This window comes from Pristiophorus japonicus, unplaced genomic scaffold (genome assembly GCF_044704955.1).
Source record: "Pristiophorus japonicus isolate sPriJap1 unplaced genomic scaffold, sPriJap1.hap1 HAP1_SCAFFOLD_622, whole genome shotgun sequence".
Lineage (NCBI taxonomy): Eukaryota > Metazoa > Chordata > Chondrichthyes > Pristiophoridae > Pristiophorus > Pristiophorus japonicus.
In genome coordinates, this window is record NW_027254534.1 from 86,290 (window position 1) to 108,101 (window position 21,812).

The 21,812-nt window shown below is 48.6% G+C and overlaps 3 protein-coding genes across 3 annotated transcripts; 2 read left to right on the forward strand and 1 right to left on the reverse strand.

Moving 5' to 3' along the window:
- Positions 1-677: 677 nt before the first annotated feature.
- Positions 678-11,371, reverse strand: LOC139255701 (zinc finger and SCAN domain-containing protein 2-like). The gene is made up of 3 exons (XM_070873970.1): positions 11,319-11,371; positions 10,452-10,542; positions 678-3,132 (listed from the first exon to the last, which is right to left on the reverse strand). The coding sequence occupies exon 3, from the start codon at positions 2,492-2,494 to the stop codon at positions 1,454-1,456; it is 1,041 nt and encodes a 346-aa protein (XP_070730071.1). The 5' UTR covers positions 2,495-3,132; positions 10,452-10,542; positions 11,319-11,371; the 3' UTR covers positions 678-1,453.
- Positions 11,372-18,119: 6,748 nt separating this feature from the next.
- LOC139255709 (histone H1-like) lies at positions 18,120-18,818 on the forward strand. The gene has a single exon (XM_070873977.1). The coding sequence runs from the start codon at positions 18,120-18,122 to the stop codon at positions 18,816-18,818; it is 699 nt and encodes a 232-aa protein (XP_070730078.1).
- Positions 18,819-19,622: 804 nt separating this feature from the next.
- On the forward strand, positions 19,623-19,934 carry LOC139255706 (histone H4). The gene has a single exon (XM_070873975.1). The coding sequence runs from the start codon at positions 19,623-19,625 to the stop codon at positions 19,932-19,934; it is 312 nt and encodes a 103-aa protein (XP_070730076.1).
- Positions 19,935-21,812: the final 1,878 nt, after the last annotated feature.

Below are 21,812 nucleotides of genomic sequence, written 5' to 3' on the forward strand. Positions count from 1 at the left end.
GATTATTTCCCTTCATGATAAAATAGTTTCTCCATATCTAACCTATCGAATCCTTTGAACATTTAAACACGCTAATCTGTAGCTCAATGTTTTTATTTACTTGATATTGGCACTAATGTGGATCAGAATTGTGCCCCCTATATTCTAGGAAAAAGCAAGGTTTCTGGGAGATATGACTATGTTGAACTGAGGACTGTACACAGCTGGGTTATATCATTGTGTTGTAATCAATGCTCCTATCACACCTAACTCTCATTACTTTCCACAACTTCAAACCATTAGCTTCCTCTTACAACCAGGCTTTAAAAAACCCAAGCTCGGTGGCACCAATTACTTCCTGATTTATTTTGCTTTCTAATGTTTTTAACCATCCTTTGTTCCTGTGTATCTCAAACCATTAATTTCTCAACAAGAAAAAATGAGCTTGTTAGCTGTAGTTAAAGCTTTGATACTTAACTCACTCCAACTGTTTTTTTTTAAACTTTGTTTTAAAATGAGAGGACCTGCTCATACTTTTTTTTTTTTTAAAGTGAAAATTAGTGGCGATAATTAACCTCTGCGTTTGTAATCATGGGTCAGATATTTGAAGTGTTTTACGTCTCTTGTTTTCTCATCCCTATAAATAGTTTCAGAACTTGTTAACGTGAAGTATTACCATGAAGGAACACAGTGCTAAGTTGTTTATACTGTTGGTTGCTAATCCAAAGCTGCAATTATCTTGCAGCTCCGATAACTTCATTTATTTAATATCATCAGAACAAGTAAAGCACAACGACATACTGCTCAGCTTAACAGAAGCTCAACATATTTCTGGTGCCATAAATATAAGATAGTCACTAATAAATCCAGGAGGAAACTCAGGAGAAACTTCTTTACTCAGAGAGTGGTTAGAATGTGGAACTCACTACCACAAAGAGTCGTTGAGGTGAATAGCACAGATGCATTTAAGGGGAAGCCAGATAAACACAAGGGACAAAGCTATACAAAGTTATTTTCATCGGGTTAATTAAAGTAGGGTCAAAAGAGGTTCGAATGGAGCATAAACACCAGTATAGACTGGTTGGGCCGAATGGCCTGTTTCTGTGCTGTATATTCTATGTAATAGCATGAAAAGTCAAATAAAGGGAATTATCAGCACAACAGTTTGAAAGATTATCAGCAGTACAAGAATTTATAAAACATTCATCCGTTCCATGTTCATGTGGGCCCAGCTTTCTGCAGGGCCCTGTGTTACAGAACAGTGTGAACTCGCTGGTGTGTCAGCAGAGTCAAGGACCGAGGGAATTCTTTCTCACACACAGAGCAGGTGAACAGTCTCTTTCCCGCTCTCTCCAGCTGGTGTCTCTTCAGCTCCTGGGACCGTTTAAACTTGTTTCCCAATGCCCGAACGTTTCACTGGCCTGTTCCCAGTGTGAACTCACTGGTGTGTCCGCAGGTGGGTCAGCCGAGTGAATCACTTCCCACACACAGAGCAGATGAACGGCCTCTCCCCAGTGTGAACTCGCTGGTCTGTCAGCAGAGTCGAGGACTGAGTGAAGCTCTTCCCACACACAGAGCAGGTGAACGGCCTCTCCTCAGTGTGAACTCGCTGGTGTGTCAGCAGAGTCGAGGATCGAGTAAATCCCTTCCCACACACGGAGCAGTGAAATAGTCTGTCCCCACTGTGATCACGCTTGTGTGCCATCAGATTCCCGAAGCTTTTAAAGCTCTTCCCACAGTCAGAACATTTAAAAGGTCTCTCATCGGTGTGAACAAGCTGGTGTCCTTTCAGATTCCCGGAGCTTTTAAAGCTCTCCCCACAAACAGAACATGTGAACGGCCCCTCATCAGTGTGAACTCGCTGGTGTCCCTTCAGATCCCCAGAGCTTTTAAAGCTCTTCCCACAGTCAGAACATGTAAATGGTCTCTTATCAGTATGAGTTCGCCGGTGTGTCATCAGGTGGGATGTCCGAGTGAATCTCTTCTCACACACGAAGCAGGTGAACGGCCTTTCCCCAGTGTGAGCACGCTGGTGTGTCAGCAGGGTGGAGGAGAGACTGAATCTCTTCTCACACACGGAGCAGGTGAACGGCCTCTCCCCAGTGTGAGCACGCTGGTGTGTCAGCAGGGTGGAGGAGAGACTGAATCTCTTCTCACACACGGAGCAGGTGAATGGCCTCTCCCCAGTGTGAGCACGCTGGTGTGTCAGCAGGGTGGAGGAGAGACTGAATCTCTTCTCACACACGGAGCAGGTGAATGGCCTCTCCCCAGTGTGAGCACGCTGGTGTGTCAGCAGGTTCCCGAAGCTTTTAAAGCTCTTCACACAGTCAGAACATTTAAATGGTCTCTCGTCAGTGTGAACATTCTGGTGTGTCAGCAGGCTGGATGACTGTTTGAATCCCTTCCCACACATGGAGCAGGTGAACGGTCTCTGTCCAGCTCCCTCCAGCTGGAATTGCTTCAGCTCCTGAGACCTTGTAAAGCTTTTCCCACAGTCAGAATGTTTCACCAGCATGTCCCCCCCATGAACTCACTGGTGCCTCAGCAGGTGGGATGACTGAATGAACTCCTTCCCGCACACGGAGCAGGTGAACAGAATCTCTCCTATTCTCTCCAGCTGATGTCCCTTCAGATCCTGGGAACTTTTAAATCTCGTTCCAAAGTCAGACCATTTAATTGGTTTCTCATCACTGTGCATAAACTGGTGTCTCAGGAGGGTGGAAGAATAAGTGAATCGCTTCAAAAACACGAAGCAGGTCAACCGACCCTCATCAGAGTGGACATGCTGGTGTCTCAGCAGCACGGATGGTGCAATTAATCCCTTCCCACTAATGGAGCGGGTGAACGGTCCCTCCCTACTGCAAATTCACTGGTGTTAATCGCAGCGGTGATCGAGTGAATCCCGTCCCTCACACAGGCAGGTGAATAGGCTCCCCCAGTGTCTCGGCGCTGGTGTCTCTTTGGGTACTTGTAGATTTTGAAGGTCTTCCCACACTCAGATTTAAAAGGTCTGTCATGAGTGTGAACTCGCTAATATGCCAGATGATTCGAGGACCGATTGAATTAGGTCCTGATGAATCGTGTGACTCTGTCAGATCTTGACGTGATGTTTGTTTTGAGTTTACAGTCGGTAAATGCTCCTCTTCTAAAACCCTGTAAAAGGAGTGCAGATAAAATTCAATATAGAGAAGTCTGAGGTGGTCCATTTTGGTCGGAAGAATGAGAGACAATACATTCCAAATGGTACAATGTTAACAGGATGGAAGAAGAGAGAGCACCTGCGGATGCCTGTGCAAAATTCTTGGGAGGTGGCAGGACAGGTTAACAAAGCCAGGAATTGATGCTCAATCTATATAAAACACTACTGCATCTCGCTCTCCAACCAGTATTCCGTTCTGAGTACTGGTGAGGGCGAGGAATATAGCCAGGGCCAAATCCATGTCACCACGAGTGGCTCAGCTGTACAGTGGGGGAGGGAGGAAGGAGGAAGATAGGAAAAGCAATAGTGGTAGGGACTTCGATAGTCAGGGGAGCAGACAGGTGTTTCTGCGGCCACAGATGTGACTCCAGGATGGTATGTTGCCTCCCTGGTGTTAGGGTTAAGTATGTCACTGAATGGTTGCAGAACATTGTGAGGAGGGAGGGTGAACAGCCAGAGGTCGTGGTCCAAGTTGGTACCAACGACAGAGGTAGAAACTGGATGAGATCCTGCAGGCATTATAGGGAGTTAGGAAAGAGATTAAAAAGCAGGACCTCAAAAGTAGTAATCTCCAGATTACTCCCGGTGCCATGCGCGAGCGAGTATTGAAATAGTAGGATAGAGCCGATGAATGCATGGCTGGAGAGATGCTTCAGATTCCTGGGGCATTAGGACCGTTTATGTGGGAGGTGGGACCTGTACAGGCCGGACGGATTGCACCTCAACAGAGCCGGCACCAATATCCCTGCGGGGAGGTTTGGTAGTGCTATTGGGGAGGGTTTAAACTAAGTTGGCAGGAGGATGGACACCAGAATGTAAAATTATAAAGGAAAAACAAAGGGCACAAAGGATTGGGAGAGACGGATAGCACCAAAGCAAGAAATAGTAAGGTATTAGGTGGGGTCAGACTAAGAGAGAACACAGAATGGTCTAAGATGGGTTTATAGTGTATGTATGTAAACACATGAAGCATAGTAAACAAGGCTGGTGAGCTGCAGGGAATATGATGTCATGGCAATAACGGAGACCTGGCTCAAAAAGGGCAGGGTTGGGTATTAAATATTCCTGGATATAGGAGTTCAGGAAAGATAGGGAAGGACAGATAGGAGGTGATGTGGCAGTATTGGTTAAGGAGAATGTTACAATGCTGGAGAGAGAGGATGTCCTGGAGGGGTCGAGGACAGAATCTATATGGCTATGGTTAAGAAATAATAGAGGTTACACAATAGATGTATTGTAAAGGCCACCAACTAGAGGGAAAAATATGGGACATGATGTACACCAGCACGGACACGATGGGACAGATAGCCCCATTCTGTGTCGTCATTTTTCTATGATTCTAAGGTTTATAAAAACAGAAGAAATAGGAGCAGGAATAGGCCATAGGGCCCCTCGAACCTGCTCCGCCATTTAATACAAACATGGCTGATCTGATCAAGGACTCGGGTCCACTTCCCTGCCCGTTCTCCATAACCCCTTAACATTTAAGAAACTGTCTATTTCTGTCTTAAATTTATTCAATGCCCCAGCTTCCACAGCTCTCTGAGGCAGAGAATTCCACAGATCCACAACCCTCTGAGAAGAAATTTCTCCTCATCTCAGGTTTAAATGGGCAGCCCCTTATTCTAAGATTATTCCCTCTAGTTCTAGTCTCCCCTATCAGTGGAAACATCCTCTCTGCATCCACCTTGTCAAGCTCCCTCATAATTTTATATGTTTCGATAAGATCACCTCTCATTCTTCTGAACTCCAATGAGTAGAGGCCCAACCTACTCAACCTTTCCTCATAAGTCAACCCCCTCTTCTCCAGAATCAACCTTGTGAACCTTCTCTGAACTGCCTCCAAAGCAAGTATATCCTTTTGTAAATATGGAAGCCAAAACTGCACGCAGTATTCTAGGTGTGGCCTCACCAATACTCTGTACAACTGTAGCAAGGCTTCCCTGCTTTTATACTCCATCCCCTTTGCAATAAAGGCCAAGATTCCATTGGCTTTCCTGATCACTTGCTGTACCTACATATTAACCTTTTGTGTTTCATGCACAAGTGCCCCCAGGTCCCGCTGTTGCAGCACTTTGCAATCTTTCTCCATTTAAAATCATAACTTGCTCTTTGATTTTTCCTGCCAAAGTGCATGATCTCACACTTTCCAACATTATGGGGGAGCAAATTTGCAGAGAGATGCAAGAACTACAGCGGCACTCAGATTCCCCACACCAGGTGTGTAGGACGATTCTATAGTAAGTTATCAGCATCCAGACACAACCCAAACCCAGCACTGGTCCATGAATGGGAACACCCGATTGGCACAGTCCTCCCATGGGACTACCTGTAAAACTCTGAATCGCGTCCTGGAATATAACCACAGGTGCCTGGGCTGTACAACAATTGTTCTCAGTCCATTGAAACCGAGTTGAGGGCCTGTGTCATTAACAGAATGTCACAGTGACCAGATGCTGATGTATCTGAGCAAGCGACAATGTATCTCTCGATCACCAGCCACAGGATTCTGGAGAATTCAACACATCGAAACAAAATAACCCATTTTTGAAATGTCTCCTTTCACACTCCTCCCCCGCTGCCTGCAATAGATACACTTTGCGACACTCCTCAGTCAGGCTGTGTTTCCACTGTTCACTGTCCAAGAACAGACACTGTGAGATTGGAACTGAATCAGGAACATTCACTACTAATTTGGGGGAAGAAAGCAGCACTGATTTGAAAGAGCGAGGTGATTTACTTTCTCTGTTACCTTACACTGTACACTCAGCCCAAGAATGGCCTCCCCCTTCCACCACTCACTCCATGTTCCACAACTAGTTCCTGCTCCACTCTGCCCCTTACAAACAGCCCCCGACTGCCGCTGAACTTACCCCGACACAAAGCCCATCTGTGGACACAGTCCCAATGCGATGAGCTGCTGGAAGGAGGCTTCTGTTTGCTCCCTTACTCGGGCCCGGGATATCTGCACTCCCTGATGTGTTCAACGATCATTAGCCGAGCACAGAGGAAACGGCAGCCGCTGACAGAGCTGAAGGAGGGGAGCTCGCCTGGGCCCTTCCCGTCGGTTTAAACACTGTGTGGGGAGGGGAGGAGCAGCATGTATTTAGCGCATGCTCAGACCATCTTTTTGTCACAAATTAAATTAGGAAAAATGGGATTGTTTCACAAGTTGCTTTTATCACTCATAGGGCCCAAATTTCCACATGATTTGCACCTGATTTTTAGGAGCAACTGGTGGAGAACGGACTATCTTAGAAATCGCAATTCTCCACATTTTTTTTTCTGCAGTTCTAGTCAGGTAGAACAGTTCTACTTTGGAACAGAATTTTTTTCTTCAAAAGGGGGCATGTCCGGCCACTGACGCCTGATTTCAAAGTTTCCACAGTGAAAACGTACGCCAAACTAAGTTAGAATGGAGCAAGTGAAGATTTTTTTAGAACTGAAAAAATCTGTTCTACACATTAAAAAATCAGGCGCAGGTTACAAATTAGGCGTCCAGAACGAGGTGTGGGGGGGGGGGGGGGAAGGGAAGTCATTAAATTCTACAATAAATCCTTATTTATACTTCTACAAATATTATACAAATAAATCCAACCTGAATAAACATTTATAAGCAAAGAAAAGATTAAATAAACCATCTTCCTACCTGTGTGAAGGCACAGAGAATGCTGCAGTCAGCCTGAGGCGCCCGTTCTTCCCGCGGGGGGGGGGGGGGGGGGAGGAGAGGAGGCGCCCGTTCTTTCCCACGGGGGGGCGGGGGGAGGAGGCGCCCGTTCTTCCCGCAGGGGGCGAGGAGGCGCCCGTTCTTCCCGTGGGGGGGGGGGGAGGAGGGGGGGGGGAGGAGAGGAGGCGCCCGTTCTTTCCCACGGGGGGGCGGGGGGAGGAGGTGCCCGTTCTTCCCGCAGGGGGCGAGGAGGCGCCCGTTCTTTCCCACGGGGGGGCGGGGGGAGGAGGCGCCCGTTCTTTCCCACGGGGGGGCGGGGGGAGGAGGCGCCCATTCTTCCCGCAGGGGGCGAGGAGGCGCCCGTTCTTCCCGTGGGGGGGGGGGAGGAGGCGGCGCCCGTTCTTCCCGCGGGTGGGGGGGGAGGCAGTGAGAAGGCTGCAAGTGCTGATGTGCTGATGGCAATGTGCGTTTATTTAAAAAATTTTCAAAATTAAACAGCGACAAAGAACTACAAAAATGGCCGAGTGCCAATGTTTTTTTCACACTGCGCGTGCGCGAACGCTCCAACACACAGCGTTGCCGGCAGGGAAAAAACTAATTAAAATAGTACCCGCCCCCTCCCACTTACAAAATCGGCGCGAGTGTAGGCTCCGCCCCCCTGGGCACCGCGCCAGGCAGACAAAGAGCTGCAGAACGCTCCAGAATCGCGATTTTTTTTAGGCACCGTTTTAGGCGCGAAAAACGGGCGCCCAGCTCGGAGGGGCCCCCGTTTTTTATCGTGTGGAAACTTGGGCCCATTAAATGGACCACATTGAGAGCATGTTAGTTATCATCCGAATTACTGAATAAACAATTGTGTGAGCCTGACACTGGAGTAAGAGTGACTAACCTGTTCTATTCGTTCCGTCAGTCTCTGGTGTGTGAGTGTTTCCCTGTCAGTTTCTAATAGGCGGATGTGGGTTTTACTTGCATATTATTGTTCAGATACGTGGATGTGGGTTTCATACTGTACCGGTCAGTTTCTGTGATGTGAATGTGGGTTTTATTCTGTACCTGTCAGTTTCTGGTATGTGAGTGTGGGTTTTATTCTGAACCTGTCATTTTCTAGTATCTGAGTGGGATTTATTCTGTATCTGTCAGTTTCTGGTATGTGTGCGTTGGTTTTATTCTGTATCTGTCAGCTTCTGGTATGTGAGAGTGTGTTTTATCCTATATCTGTGATTTTTTTTCTCTCATTATATTGGATGAATGCGATTCAGAAATATTTTGAGTAGAGACGAGCTATTAGTACATAATATAAACCATATGTGTCTGTGGTACAGTGAGTGAGTGTGGGATTCATTCTGTATCTGTCATAAATGCAAGTGTTTGTTGTTGCTGTAGAAATGAAGCTTTTCAGTTACTTATGGTGGCTAACATTTACGCAGAAGAAAATGTCAGAAGCAGCCTCGTGGATAACCATCAGAAAAGTGCTGTTACTGGTGAGATCACGATGTGCTCGATACAAACTTGGCTAATAACTCTAGAGGTGATGGAAAAGAAAGCAACATTTGAGCGAGATGAGAAAACATAATCAGCACAAGGAGCCCAATCAGAGAGCTGGTGGGCAAGAAGCAGTGAGCTCCTGTTTACTGCCCGATGCTATTTCCAAAACAATGGGGAAGAACAGTCCCTGGATCTGTGAACTTGAGGAGGCCTTTCAGCACATGGAACCTGGAGGCAAATCATACCTTCGAGCCTGTTACATAAGGAACAGGAGGAGGCCATTCAGTCCCTTCGAGCCTGTTACATAAGGAACAGGAGGAGGCCATTCAGTCCCTCGAGCCTGTTACATAAGTAACAGGAGGTGGGCATTCAGCACCTCAGCCATGCTAATAAAGGAATTGATGGAGGCGATGCATCGACTGGATACTGTTACACAGGAATAGAGGCGGCCATCCATCCTCTGGAGCCTTTCACATCGGAACAGGGGTAGGCCATTCAGACCCTCAAGCGTGTTATGTAGGAACTGGAGGAGGCCATTCAGCCCACCGACAATGTTATAGGAACTGGAAGAGGCCAATAAGCCAGTCGCACATGTTATATTGGAACTGGAAGAGGCCACTCATCCCATCTAACTTATTACACAGGAACAGGAGGTGGCTGTTCAGCACCGAATGTTGTTAGACAGGATCAGGATGAGGCCATTCTTCCCCTTGAGCCTGTTACATTGGATCAGGAGGATGCCATTCTGCCCTTCCATTCTGTTATGTGGGAAGAAGAAGAGTCCATTCAGCCTCTCTAACATTAGAAACACAAGCAAACCACTCAGCCTTTGATTCTGTGACATGGGAACAGCAGGACGTTTTTCATCCCCTCGAGCTTCTTACATTAGGAACAGGAGAAGACCACTCAGTCCCTCGGGTCTGTTACATAGGAATAGGAGTAGGCCAATTCCACCCCTCGGAACTGTTAACCAGGAACAGGAGGTGACCATTCATCCCCTCAAGCCTGTTACAGAGGAATTGGAGGAGGCCATTCAGCCCCTCCTGCATGTTATATAGGAGCAGGAGGAGGCCATTCAGCTCTTCGAGCTTATTATATTAGGAACTGGAGAAAGCCATTCAGCTCCTCAAGCCTATTACATTAGGAACTGGAGGGGGTCATCAGCTCCTCGAGCCTATTACGTTAGGAACTGGAGAGGGCCATTCAGCTCCTCGAGCCTATTACATTAGGAACTGGAGCGGGTCATTCAGTTGCTCGAGCCTATTACATTAGGAACTGGAGGGGGTCATTCAGCTCCTCGAGCCTATTACGTTAGGAACTGGAGAGGGCCATTCAGCTCCTCGAGCCTATTACATTAGGAACTGGAGGGGGTCATTCAGCTCCTCAAGCCTATTACATTAGGAACTGGAGGGGGTCATTCAGCTCCTCGAGCCTATTACGTTAGGAACTGGAGAGGGCCATTCAGCTCCTCGAGCCTATTACATTAGGAACTGGAGCGGGTCATTCAGTTGCTCGAGCCTATTACATTAGGAACTGGAGAGGGCCATTCAGCTCCTCGAGCCTATTACATTAGGAACTGGAGAGGGCCATTCAGCTCCTCGAGCCGATTATATTAGGAACTGGAGAGGGCTATTCAGCAACTGGATTTAAAAAGCAATAGGATGATGCAATTCTGCCCCTTGGGTCTGTTACATTAGGAATAGGACAAAGGCAATCATCCCCATGGGATTGTTTCATGGGAACAGGAGGAGGCCATTCAGCCCCTCAAGCTTGTTACATAGGAACTGGAGGAGGCTATTCAGCCCCTGGAACCTGTTACATCAGAACTAAAGGAGGCCATTCATCCCATTCTAGCCTGATACATAGGTACAGGAGGAGGTCATTCTGCCCCTAGAGGTGGTACCTATGAACAGGAGGAGGCCAATAAGTCCCTCGTGTTTATAACATTAGGAACACGAGAAGGCCACTCAGTATCTCCAGTCTGTTAATTTAGGAACAGGAGACGGTTATCAGCCCCCTCGGGCCTGTTACACAGGAATAGGAGGCGGCCATTCAGCACCACAAACATGTTTAATTCGGATAACCTGTCTGTATACCCGCACAGTGTGATAGGTACCGTACCTATTGTGTGTGAGAAGGAGCTGGTTGCACTGTTCCTTATGTCTCAGGTGGAGGAAACTTCACATTTGTTCTGGTTCCTTCAATTTCTTGCCTGTAGGAGGATAAGGTACCTCTGATCATTCAAGAACAGGAGAGGTAGAAAAGACTAAAGTGATGAATGTAATCGTTCAATTAATATTCATTATGAACATTCACAAAGGGAAGCCAGCGATACAAACAGTGTCAGTGTCTGACTCCACTGCAGTACTGCAGTACTGAGCTTCTGCACACCAAGTGTGTTGGGCAGATTTACAGCAATTTACTGACATCCAGACACAACCCAACCCCTGCTTCAGGAATGGGACTACCCGATGGAGCACGAACTTTTACACAGCTCAGATTGCTACTCCCCTCTCCCAGGGCACTAACCGTTCAACCAGAAACAAAGAGCCGCTGTTTAAAACGTGTCCTTCACATTTCTCACCCGGTGCCTGCAATAGATGCTCCTTGTATAAATCCTCAGTGTCCGGCTCTGCTTCCACCGCTCGTTGTCCAATGACAACAAACACAGTGAGACTGGAACTAAAGCAGGAACGTTCACTACTGGTTTGCAGGGAGAAAGCAGCAATGATTGTAAACAGCAGATCCTTCCCATTCTGTCTCCCTTACCCGGGACACACGCTGTCCACACACAGCCCGAGAATGGTCTCTCCCTTCCCCCACTCACTCCACGCACTGAGACCAGTTCTTGCTCCACTCCGCCTGTTATACACAGACCCCGACTCCCCCTGAACTTCCCCCGGACTCAGTGCCGATCTCTGAGCCCATCTGCGGACACGCTCCCAAAGCGATGTGCTGCTGTAAGGAGGCTGCTGCTCGCTGCCTTACCCCGAGACCGCGGTGTGTCCATTCCCGGCTGTTTAAACCATCTTCCGTTCACTGACTGAATGGCGCTCACAGGCTGGGCTGGGGGAGGGGAAGGCGCATGCGCTCTTCTGCTCACTGGAAATCGACTCAAGGTTCGGGGCTTAATCGCGCATGCGCAGCTCTGCAATAATTCAGCCTTCAAAAAGCAAAGTGCACTTTTCTCGATTTACTTTTATCAGAATCTGAGCAAAGGAACTGGGCCTGGGGGGCAAGGACAGAGAATGTTTAAAGCTGGGGGCCTTGCCCCTTTGAGATGCTCAATTTGTGATCATTCCGTGCAGGGTTTTTTTCTCTTCGTGAGCCTGTCCTCACAAAGTAATCCTGCAGAAACATCGGAGGGACGGCAGAGTAGGAGTGTTTGCTGGAACTGTGCAGGAGTCAATATCTGACAGAAACTGTCCCAGTTTAATTTAATCAGAGTGAAACATTCGGTCACTGAGAGTAATACCGAACGGCCCTGAGCTGCAAGATTACAGAGAGTACAACAGGCAAGCGAGGGTTAAATGTGGGACCTTGTTTCTCTCACTCTCTGACACTGTTCCGCAGTGTGGGGCTAATAATGTGTCTGTCTGTGGTACAATATCAGTGAGAGAGGGGACTGCATCTTCTGTCCCTCCAATGGGATCTTTCAGGATAAAACCGGACCTCACAGGTCAGTCTAGAACTGATACTGTGCACGTTTCTGTGTCTCACCGTCCTGCCTCGCACTCCCCTGTCTCTCTCTCTCAGCCCACTCTTTCTCTCTCTGTCGCTTTCCCCTTTCTCTTGTACTGTCTGTGAAGGCGGGATTCTGTTATTTCGCGTGATGTGGAAACACTTATGAGTACAACACAATAGGAGCAGGGAGGTCTTACTGCAGTTGCACAGGGCCTTGGTGAGGTCACACCTTGAATGTTGTGTACAGTTTTGGTCTTCTAATCTGAGGAAGGACATTCTTGCTATTGAGAGAGTGCAGCAAAGGTTCACCAGACTGATTCCCGGGATGGCAGGACTGACATATGAAGAAAGACTGGATAGAATAGACTTATATTCTCTGGAATTTAGAAGAATGAGAGGGAATCTCATAGAAACATATAAAATTATGACGGGATTGGACAGGTTAGATGCAGGAAGAATGTTCCCGATGTTGGGGATGTCCAGAACCAGAGGTCACAGTCTAAGGATAAGGGGTAAGCCATTTAGGACCGAGATGAGGAGAAACTTCTTCACTCAGAGAATTGTTAACCTGTGGAATTTTCTACCACAGAAAGTTGTTGAGGCCAGTTCGTTAGATATATTCAAAAGGGAGTTAGATATGGCCCTGATGGCGTCGGCGAGAGGTGCGTGGAGAGACAGTCGGGACTTCGGTGTGAGGCCTATAAAAGGCACAGCAGGGAGTCCAGGGCCCAGAGTCGGCGAGAGGGATGTGGAGAGGCAGTCGGGACTTCGGTGAGAGGCCTATAAAAGGCACAGCAGGAAGTCCGGGGCCCAGAGTCCGCGAGAGGTGCATGGAGAGGCAGTCGGGACTTCGGTGAGAGGCCTATAAAAGGCACAGCAGGGAGTCCGGGGCCCAGAGTCCGCGAGAGGTGCATGGAGAGGCAGTCGGGACTTCGGTGAGAGGCCTATAAAAGGCACAGCAGGGAGTCCGGGGCCCAGAGTCCGCGAGAGGTGCGGGGAGAGGCGTGCCGGTGCAGCTACAGGGAGAAGGCAAAAAAGAAGTAGAAAGAAACAGAAAGGTGACATCACAGCCAAGGGGGTAAGTGATTGGCTGGTGATTGGTGAGTAGTTTTTCGTTTTTCTTTTTTCTCTTCAAAAACAGTGAGTAAACTTTAGCATTGTTGTTGCCTATCTAAGGGTTAAGTCATGGCGGGACAGCTCGGTCACATGTTATGCTCCTCCTGTACCATGTGGGAACTCAGGGACGACACCAGTGTCCGTGACGACTATATCTGCAGGAAGTGTGTCCAGCTCAAGCTCCTGACAGACCACGTTGTGGAGTTGGAGCTGAGGGTGGATTCACTCTGGAGCATCCACGATGCTGAGAATGACGTGAGTAGCACGTGTAGCGAGTTGGTCGTACCACAGGTGAAGGGTCCACAGTCATATAGGGAATGGAAGACCAGCAGGAAGAGCAGTGCAAGGAAGGTAGTGCAGGGGGCCCCTGTGGTCATCCCCCTGCAAAACAGATACACTGCTTTGAGTACTGTTGAGAGGGATGACTCATCAGGGGAGGGCAGCAGCAGCCAAGTTCATGGCACTGTGGCTGGCTCTGTTGCACAGGAGGGCAGGAAAAAGAGTGGGAGAGCGATAGTGATAGGGGATTCAATTGTAAGGGGAATAGATAGACGTTTCTGCGGCCGCAACCGAGACTCCAGGATGGTATGTTGCCTCCCTGGTGCAAGGGTCAAGGATGTCTCGGAGCGGATGCAGGACATTCTAAAAAGGGAGGGAGAACAGCCAGTTGTCGTGGTGCACATTAGTACCAACGACATAGATAAAAAAAAGGGATGAGGTCCTACAAAACGAATTTAAGGAGCTAGGAGCTAAATTAAAAAGTAGGACCTCAAAAGTAGTAATCTCGGGATTGCTACCAGTGCCACGTGCTAGTCAGAGTAGGAATCGCAGGATAGCACAGATGAATACGTGGCTTCAGCAGTGGTGCAGCAGGGAGGGATTCAAATTCCTGGGGCATTGGAACCGGTTCTGGGGGAGGTGGGACCAGTACAAACCGGATGGTCTGCACCTGGGCAGGACCGGAACCAATGTCCTAGGGGGAGTGTTTGCTAGTGCTGTTGGGGAGGAGTTCAACTAATATGGCAGGGGGATGGGAACCAATGCAGGGAGACAGAGGGAAACAAAAAGGAGACAAAAGCAAAAGACAGAAAGGAGATGAGTACACGTGGAGGGCAGAGAAACCCAAGGCAAAGAACAAAAAGGGCCACTGCACAGCAAAATTCTAAAAGGACAAAGGGTGTTAAAAAAACAAGCCTGAAGGCTTTGTGTCTTAATGCAAGGAGTATCCGCAATAAGGTGGATGAATTAACTGTGCAAATAGATGTTAACAAATATGATGTGATTGGGATTACGGAGACATGGCTCCAGGATGATCAAGGCTGGGAACTCAACATCCAGGGGTACTCAACATTCAGGAAGGATAGAATAAAAGGAAAAGGAGGTGGGGTAGCATTGCTGGTTAAAGAGGAGATTAATGCAATAGTTAGGAAGGACATTAGCTTGGATGATGTGGAATCTATATGGGTAGAGCTGCAGAACACCAAAGGGCAAAAAACGTTAGTGGGAGTTGTGTACAGACCTCCAAACAGTTGTAGTGATGTTGGGGAGGGCATCAAACAGGAAACTAGGGGTGCATGCAATAAGGGTTCAGCAGTTATAATGGGTGACTTTAATATGCACATAGATTGGGCTAACCAAATTGGAAGCAATACGGTGGAGGAGGATTTCCTGGAGTGCATAAGGGATGGTTTTCTAGACCAATATGTCGAGGAACCAACTAGAGGGGAGGCCATCTTAGACTGGGTGTTGTGTAATGAGAGAGGATTAATTAGCAATCTCGTTGTGCGAGGCCCCTTGGGGAAGAGTGACCATAATATGGTGGAATTCTGCATTAGGATGGAGAATGAAACAGTTAATTCAGAGACCATGGTCCAGAACTTAAAGAAGGGTAACTTTGAAGGTATGAGGCGTGAATTGGCTAGGATAGATTGGCGAATGATACTTAAGGGGTTGCAGACCAATTGAACAAGTACTTTGGTTCAGTATTCTCTAAGGAGGACACCAGCAACCTTCCAGATATAAAAGTGGTCAGAGGGTCTAGTAAGGAGGAGGAACTGAGGGAAATCCTTATTAGTCGGGAAATTGTGTTGGGGAAATTGATGGGATTGAAGGCCGATAAATCCCCAGGGCCTGATGGACTGCATCCCAGAGTACTTAAGGAGGTGGCCTTGGAAATAGCGGATGCATTGACAGTCATTTTCCAACATTCCATTGACTCTGGATCAGTTTCTATCGAGTGGAGGGTAGCCAATGTAACCCCACTTTTTTAAAAAAAGAGGGAGAGAGAAAACAGGGAATTATAGACCGGTCAGCCTTACATCGGTAGTGGGTAAAATGATGGAATCAATTATTAAGGATGTCATAGCAGCGCATCTGGAAAGAGGTGACATGATAGGTCCAAGTCAGCATGGATTTGTGAAAGGGAAATCATGCTTGACAAATCTTCTGGAATTTTTTGAGGATGTTTCCAGTAGAGTGGACAAGGGATAACCAGTTGATGTGGTATATGTGGACTTTCATAAGGCTTTCGACAAGGTCTCACACAAGAGATTAATGTGCAAAGTTAAAGCATATGGGATTGGGGGTAGTGTGCTGACATGGATTGAGAACTGGTTGATAGACAGGAAGCAAAGAGTAGGAGTAAATGGGTACTTTTCAGAATGGCAGGCGGTGACTAGTGGGGTTCTGTGCTGGGGCCCCAGCTATTTACATTGTACATTAATGATTTGGACAAGGGGATTAAATGTAGTATCTCCAAATTTGCGGATGACACTAAGTTGGGTGGCAGTGTGAGCTGTGAGGAGGATGCTATGAGGCTGCAGAGCGACTTGGATAGGTTAGGTGAGTGGGCAAATGCATGGCAGATGAAGTATAATGTGGATAAATGTGTGGTAAAAACAGAGAGACGGACTATTATCTGAATGGTGACAGATTAGGAAAAGGAGAGGTGCAATGAGACCTGGGTGTCATGGTACACCAGTCATTGAAGGTTGGCATGCAGGTACAGCAGGCGGTTAAGAAAGCAAATGGCATGTTGGCCTTCATAGCGAGGGGATTTGAGTACAGGGACAGGGAGGTGTTGCTACAGTTGTACAGGGCCTTGGTGAGGCCACACCTGGAGTATTGTGTACAGTTTTTGTCTCCTAACCTGAGGAAGGACATTCTTGCTATTGAGGGAGTGCAGCGAAGGTTCACCAGACTGATTCCCGGGATGGCGGGACTGACCTATCAAGAAAGACTGGATCAACTGGGCTTGTATTCACTGGAGTTCAGAAGAATGAGAGGGGACCTCATAGAAACGTTTAAAATTCTGATGGGTTTAGACAGGTTAGATGCAGGAAGAATGTTCCCAATGTTGGGGAAGTCCAGAACTAGGGGTCACAGTCTAAGGATAAGTTGTAAGTCATTTAGGACCGAGATGAGGAGAAACTTCTTCACCCAGAGAGTGGTGAACCTGTGGAATTCTCTACCACAGAAAGTTGTTGAGGCCAATTCACTAAATATATTCAAAAAGGAGTTAGATGTAGTCCTTACTACTAGGGGGATCAAGGGGTATGGCGAGAAAGCAGGAATGGGGTACTGAAGTTGCATGTTCAGCCATGAACTCATTGAATGGCTGTGCAGGCTAGAAGGGCCGAATGGCCTACTCCTGCACCTATTTTCTATGTTTCTATGAAAGGGATCAAGGGGTATGGAGAGAAAGCAGGAATGGGGTACTGAAGTTGCATGATCAGCTATGATCATATTGAATGGTGGTGCAGGCTTGAAGGGCCGAATGGCCTACTCCTGCACCTATTTTCTATGTTTCTATGATACTGTTTCTGTTTCTCTCTCTGTTGCTATACATGACGGTGTGGCACTGTTACTGAGCGTAATATGGAGACACTGATACCAAGTGTAAGACTAATAATGTGTCTCTTTCCCTCTCTTTCGGTGGTGCTGTACATGAATGTGTGATACTATTATTGAGCGTAATATGGAGACACAGTTAGGGAGTTTAAGACTGATTCTGTGTCTGTCTCTCTGTCGCTCCCTCTGATAGCCATCTCTGGGTGGTGAGCATGGTATGGATAGTTCACCAGTTACTGTGATATGTCCCTCATTTTCGGAGGATAGAGACAGACAAAGAGAGGGTGGATGGGCGGTGAACTCATAATTTCTATTTTCACGTTAATCAAACATATTTCTGCGTACGAACAATGTAACAACTTAACAGCATATATAGGTTAAGCCAGCCACAGCTGTGATTGGCTCCTGCCCCTGAATCTGGGGAACAGACACTGAGGAGCGCCGACCTCAGAGTGTTTAACACTTACTGAGCTGGGAAACTTAAAAAACCCCGAGAATCGGCAGCACAGGCCGAGCGGAGAGGTAACCCTGTGCTGGGAGCTGTAAATCTGGGATAGTTTGTGCTGTGAATGTGCAGATGTGAACATTGTGTGAGCGAGAGTGTGTTAAAGGGGCGGGCCGGTGAGACTAATGTCACTGTGTTTGTGTGTCCGTCTCATCGCCGGATTCCAGAGTCCCTCTTGTATAAAATTCAAAGATTTTCCTGTCACAGGATCACCCTGCTGCCCTGCTCAGGTCTAAAGTGGGAATTAAACGTTAAGTTTGATGTGATTTCAAATTTCAATCGAAAAACGAAGAAAATGTCCGCAATCGGGTGAGAGAGCGCGATCAGTGCAGCAATGAAACGGGTTTAAATCTAAATTGCTGCCTTCAATTCGGAGGAAGCTTTCTCGACAACAAACATCCCGGTCTTCGGGACAGAAAGAGGCCAGTCTGGGAATCTGGAGGGCCCGGGTTGAATTGGAATCGGACAGTTAATGAGGAGAGAGAAACACAGAGAGGCTGGAGGGGCGGGGAGCTGACAGCAGGATGTCTCCGCCCCGTCCGCTCGCTGCCTTTAAGTTGCTCTGTGCCGCCGCCTCCCGTTTCATTTCTGACCGAGCTCTGACTGTCAGAGAGATTTTTCACAGAGTCGCGGACATGACTGACACTGCAGCCGCCGAAACGGCTCCTCCTGCCGCCGCCGCTCAAACCAAGGCTCTCAGCAAGAAGAAGAAGCCAGCTCCCCGCTCCAAGCCAGCCGGTCCCACGTTGGGCGAACAGATCCTCAAGGTTGTGGCCGATGGCGGCGATCGCAAGGGGATGTCCCTGTCCGCGATAAAGAAGGCTCTGGCGGCCAAAGGCGTGAATGTGGAGAAGCGCGGGTCCCAGATCAGGTTCAGTATCAAGAGGAATGTGACAAATGGCTTCCTGGTGCAGACCAAGGGCACGGGCGCCTCGGGTTCCTTCAGAGTCGCTAAGAAGGAAAACCAGGGGAAAGTGGGAACGAAGGTGAAGAAACCAGCAGCCAAGAAATCCCCAGGCAAAAAACCAGTAGCCAAGAAATCTCCGACCAAGAAACCAGCAGCCAAGAAATCTCCGGCCAAGAAACCAGCAGCCAAGAAATCTCCGGCCAAGAAACCAGCAGCCAAGAAATCTCCGGCCAAGAAAACGAACACCAAGAAGGCGCCAACAGTAAAAAAGACAGCGAAAGCTGCGGCTGGGAAGAAGGCGACAGCGGCGACGCCCAAGAGCCCCAAGAAGGCCTCGGGCGCAAAGGTGAAGGTGGCCAAAAAGGTGGAAAAACCGAGGGCCAAGGCCAAATCAGCAAAACCCAAGAAAGCAGCGCTCAAAAAGTAAATAAAAAGTGCAACTTGTAAACATCTGAACCCAAAGGCTCTTCTCAGAGCCACCCACATTTCTCAGAAAAGAGTTGATCCCCGAATCAAATGATCCCTGTCCCGGGGCCGGGCTCAGATTTCAGACAGAAATCATTGAACATGAAGCCAGGATCCCTGGTGACTCGCTGACATTGGCTGCACTCACCCCTCCCCCAGTGTCTGCAATAAAACACACATTGAGAACGGGATGTCCGGCCCGGACCTCACTAACTGGGGATGTGTTCAGCTCCAGTCTCAGTTCCTGCTCATTGTCATTTTCAGGGGGAGAGTCTGTGAGACGGTGATACTGGCGGAGATACCCCGCCTCACAACTCAAACCCCAAACACCACATTCTCCAAATCAGCTGGAATAAGGTGTTTGTAAACTGCTGAACCCTTCTGTGAGAGGAAGTGTGGGGAGATGGAACAAGGTCTGAGATTGACAGGGAAAGGGCTGTATATAGGCGGGAATATTCGCGATTGTTAATTGTAACGGGACCTTATTTAAAAGCTTCTGGTTCCTGGAAGCTTTGAATATAAATTCCGAGTCTGTTTCGGTTCTATTGTCGGAAAACGGTTTGAAATTGGCGGCTGCAGAAAGCTGGAGGCGGAGCTGGAAGATCAGAGGCCGCTCACTGCTCTGTCTGTCAATCTTGACTGTCTCCTCCCCTTCCCGCCTCTCTCACTCTGCGCTTTCTCAGTCAGGTCGGCTCCGGCTCTATAAAAAGGAGCCGGCAGCAGTTCACTTCTCATTCAGCAGCTGTTTGAGTGAAGAGTCGTTGTCATGTCTGGTCGAGGGAAAGGAGGCAAAGGATTGGGTAAAGGCGGAGCCAAGCGGCACCGTAAAGTGCTCCGTGATAACATCCAGGGTATCACCAAACCAGCCATTCGCCGCCTGGCTCGCCGTGGCGGTGTCAAGCGGATCTCGGGCCTGATCTACGAGGAGACCCGCGGGGTGCTGAAGGTTTTCCTGGAGAATGTGATCAGGGATGCAGTCACCTACACTGAGCACGCCAAACGCAAGACGGTCACTGCCATGGATGTGGTGTACGCTCTGAAAAGGCAGGGCCGCACTCTCTATGGATTCGGCGGCTGAATAACTCGACCCTTTTCCCCCAATCACAACACAAAGGCTCTTCTAAGAGCCACCCACCGGTTCACAGAGAGAGCAGCGACCTGGGGATCGGAACGCGGACAGTTGGGTTGGGAAATGGTTTCGGCTGTTTAATTAATGGAAAGAAAGGTTTGGATTTATATAGCGCCTTTCACGACCACCGAACGTCTCAAGACATAGAAACAGAAAATATGTGCAGGAGTAGAATAGGCCATTCGGCCCTTCGAGCCTGCACCGCCATTCAACAAGATCACAGCTGATCACCCACTCCAGCACCTCCACTCCCCGACCCCCGCCCCCCCTCAGCCGCAAGGACCACATCCAACTCCCTCCCGAACACATCCAATGAACAAGACCAATGAAGTACTTTTGGAGTGTAGTCGCTGTAGGAATATGGGAATTATTAAATATTTTACAACTATTGTAAATATGAGAGATCAAAAATTCCGGCTGACAGTCACAATTACTGGGCAGGATACACAGTCCCAGACATTACAGTCTCCCCTCACAGATAATTCCTGTCATGTGCGGTTTCTGTGTGAGAATCGGTTAAATGGGACGGCACTGGCGGGATTGATGCGGGACTTTATGTTTACAGGAAGCAGTGACCGGGGATTTATTCCCGCCCGGTACAGACGGATCACGGAATGGAACAGAATTCAAACCGGAATGTGACAGAATGGGATTGGTGACTTATAATGGGGCACAATCGCCGTTATAAAGAGCGGGATTCTTAAATTGCTGGCGGGAAATTAGATTTTATTTAATCTCTGTTGGTTGATATTCTGAAATTGGCGGGCTTTTTGAAATTGACCAACTGTCAGTTTCAGTTCAGCCAATCAGGGCCCAGTAATCCCCACCCTTCATTTTCACTCTCGGTGCTTGGTTCAAACTTGATTGGCGGTCAGGCTGCAGCCAATCACAGCCCCGGGGCCGACCCTCACACACTTTAAAAGGAGGCACAAGAGGAGGCTCTGCATTTCAGTCCCTGTGTCCCAGATTGTGTTGAGATCCGTTCAGAAAATGGCCAGGACCAAGCAGACAGCGCGCAAATCCACCGGAGGGAAAGCTCCTCGCAAACAGTTGGCGACCAAAGCGGCCCGGAAGAGTGCTCCGGCCACGGGCGGAGTGAAGAAGCCTCATCGCTACAGACCCGGCACCGTGGCTCTGAGGGAGATCCGCCGCTACCAGAAATCCACCGAGCTGCTGATTCGCAAACTGCCCTTCCAGCGCCTGGTGCGGGAGATCGCTCAAGACTTCAAAACCGACCTGCGCTTCCAGAGCTCGGCCGTCATGGCCCTGCAGGAGGCCAGCGAGGCTTACCTGGTGGGGCTCTTTGAGGACACCAACCTATGCGCCATCCACGCCAAGCGAGTCACCATCATGCCCAAAGACATCCAGTTGGCCCGCCGCATCCGCGGGGAGCGCGCCTAGACTCCCCCTGCCTCGGCTCGAAGCTTCAGCACCAAGTGCAACAACGGCTCTTTTCAGAGCCACCAAATCAGCAAAGGAAAGAGCTGCGATCTCCTGTAACCAGAGTTTCGTGTTGTTCATTAACCTATTGTAGGGACGGGCAGAGGGTGTGGGACTGATTACTGCTCGTGTGTTCATATACCAGCTCAGTTCACATGTGAGTTATTGACGATTAACTGATGAGCCCTTTAATATTTTCGGAAACTGACATCGGCTTTGCGTCGCTCTGACCCCAAGTTCCCCGGGGCAGAACACAGATTTCCCTATTCGGTGTTGCCGGAGAATGGGGGCAGGCAGATCTGGGAAGCACTGCAATTGACCCGGATCCTGTATGTGTTGTGCAGTGCGGTCTAAACTGACCGGCTTAGCAGAGAAATAAAGAGCCCG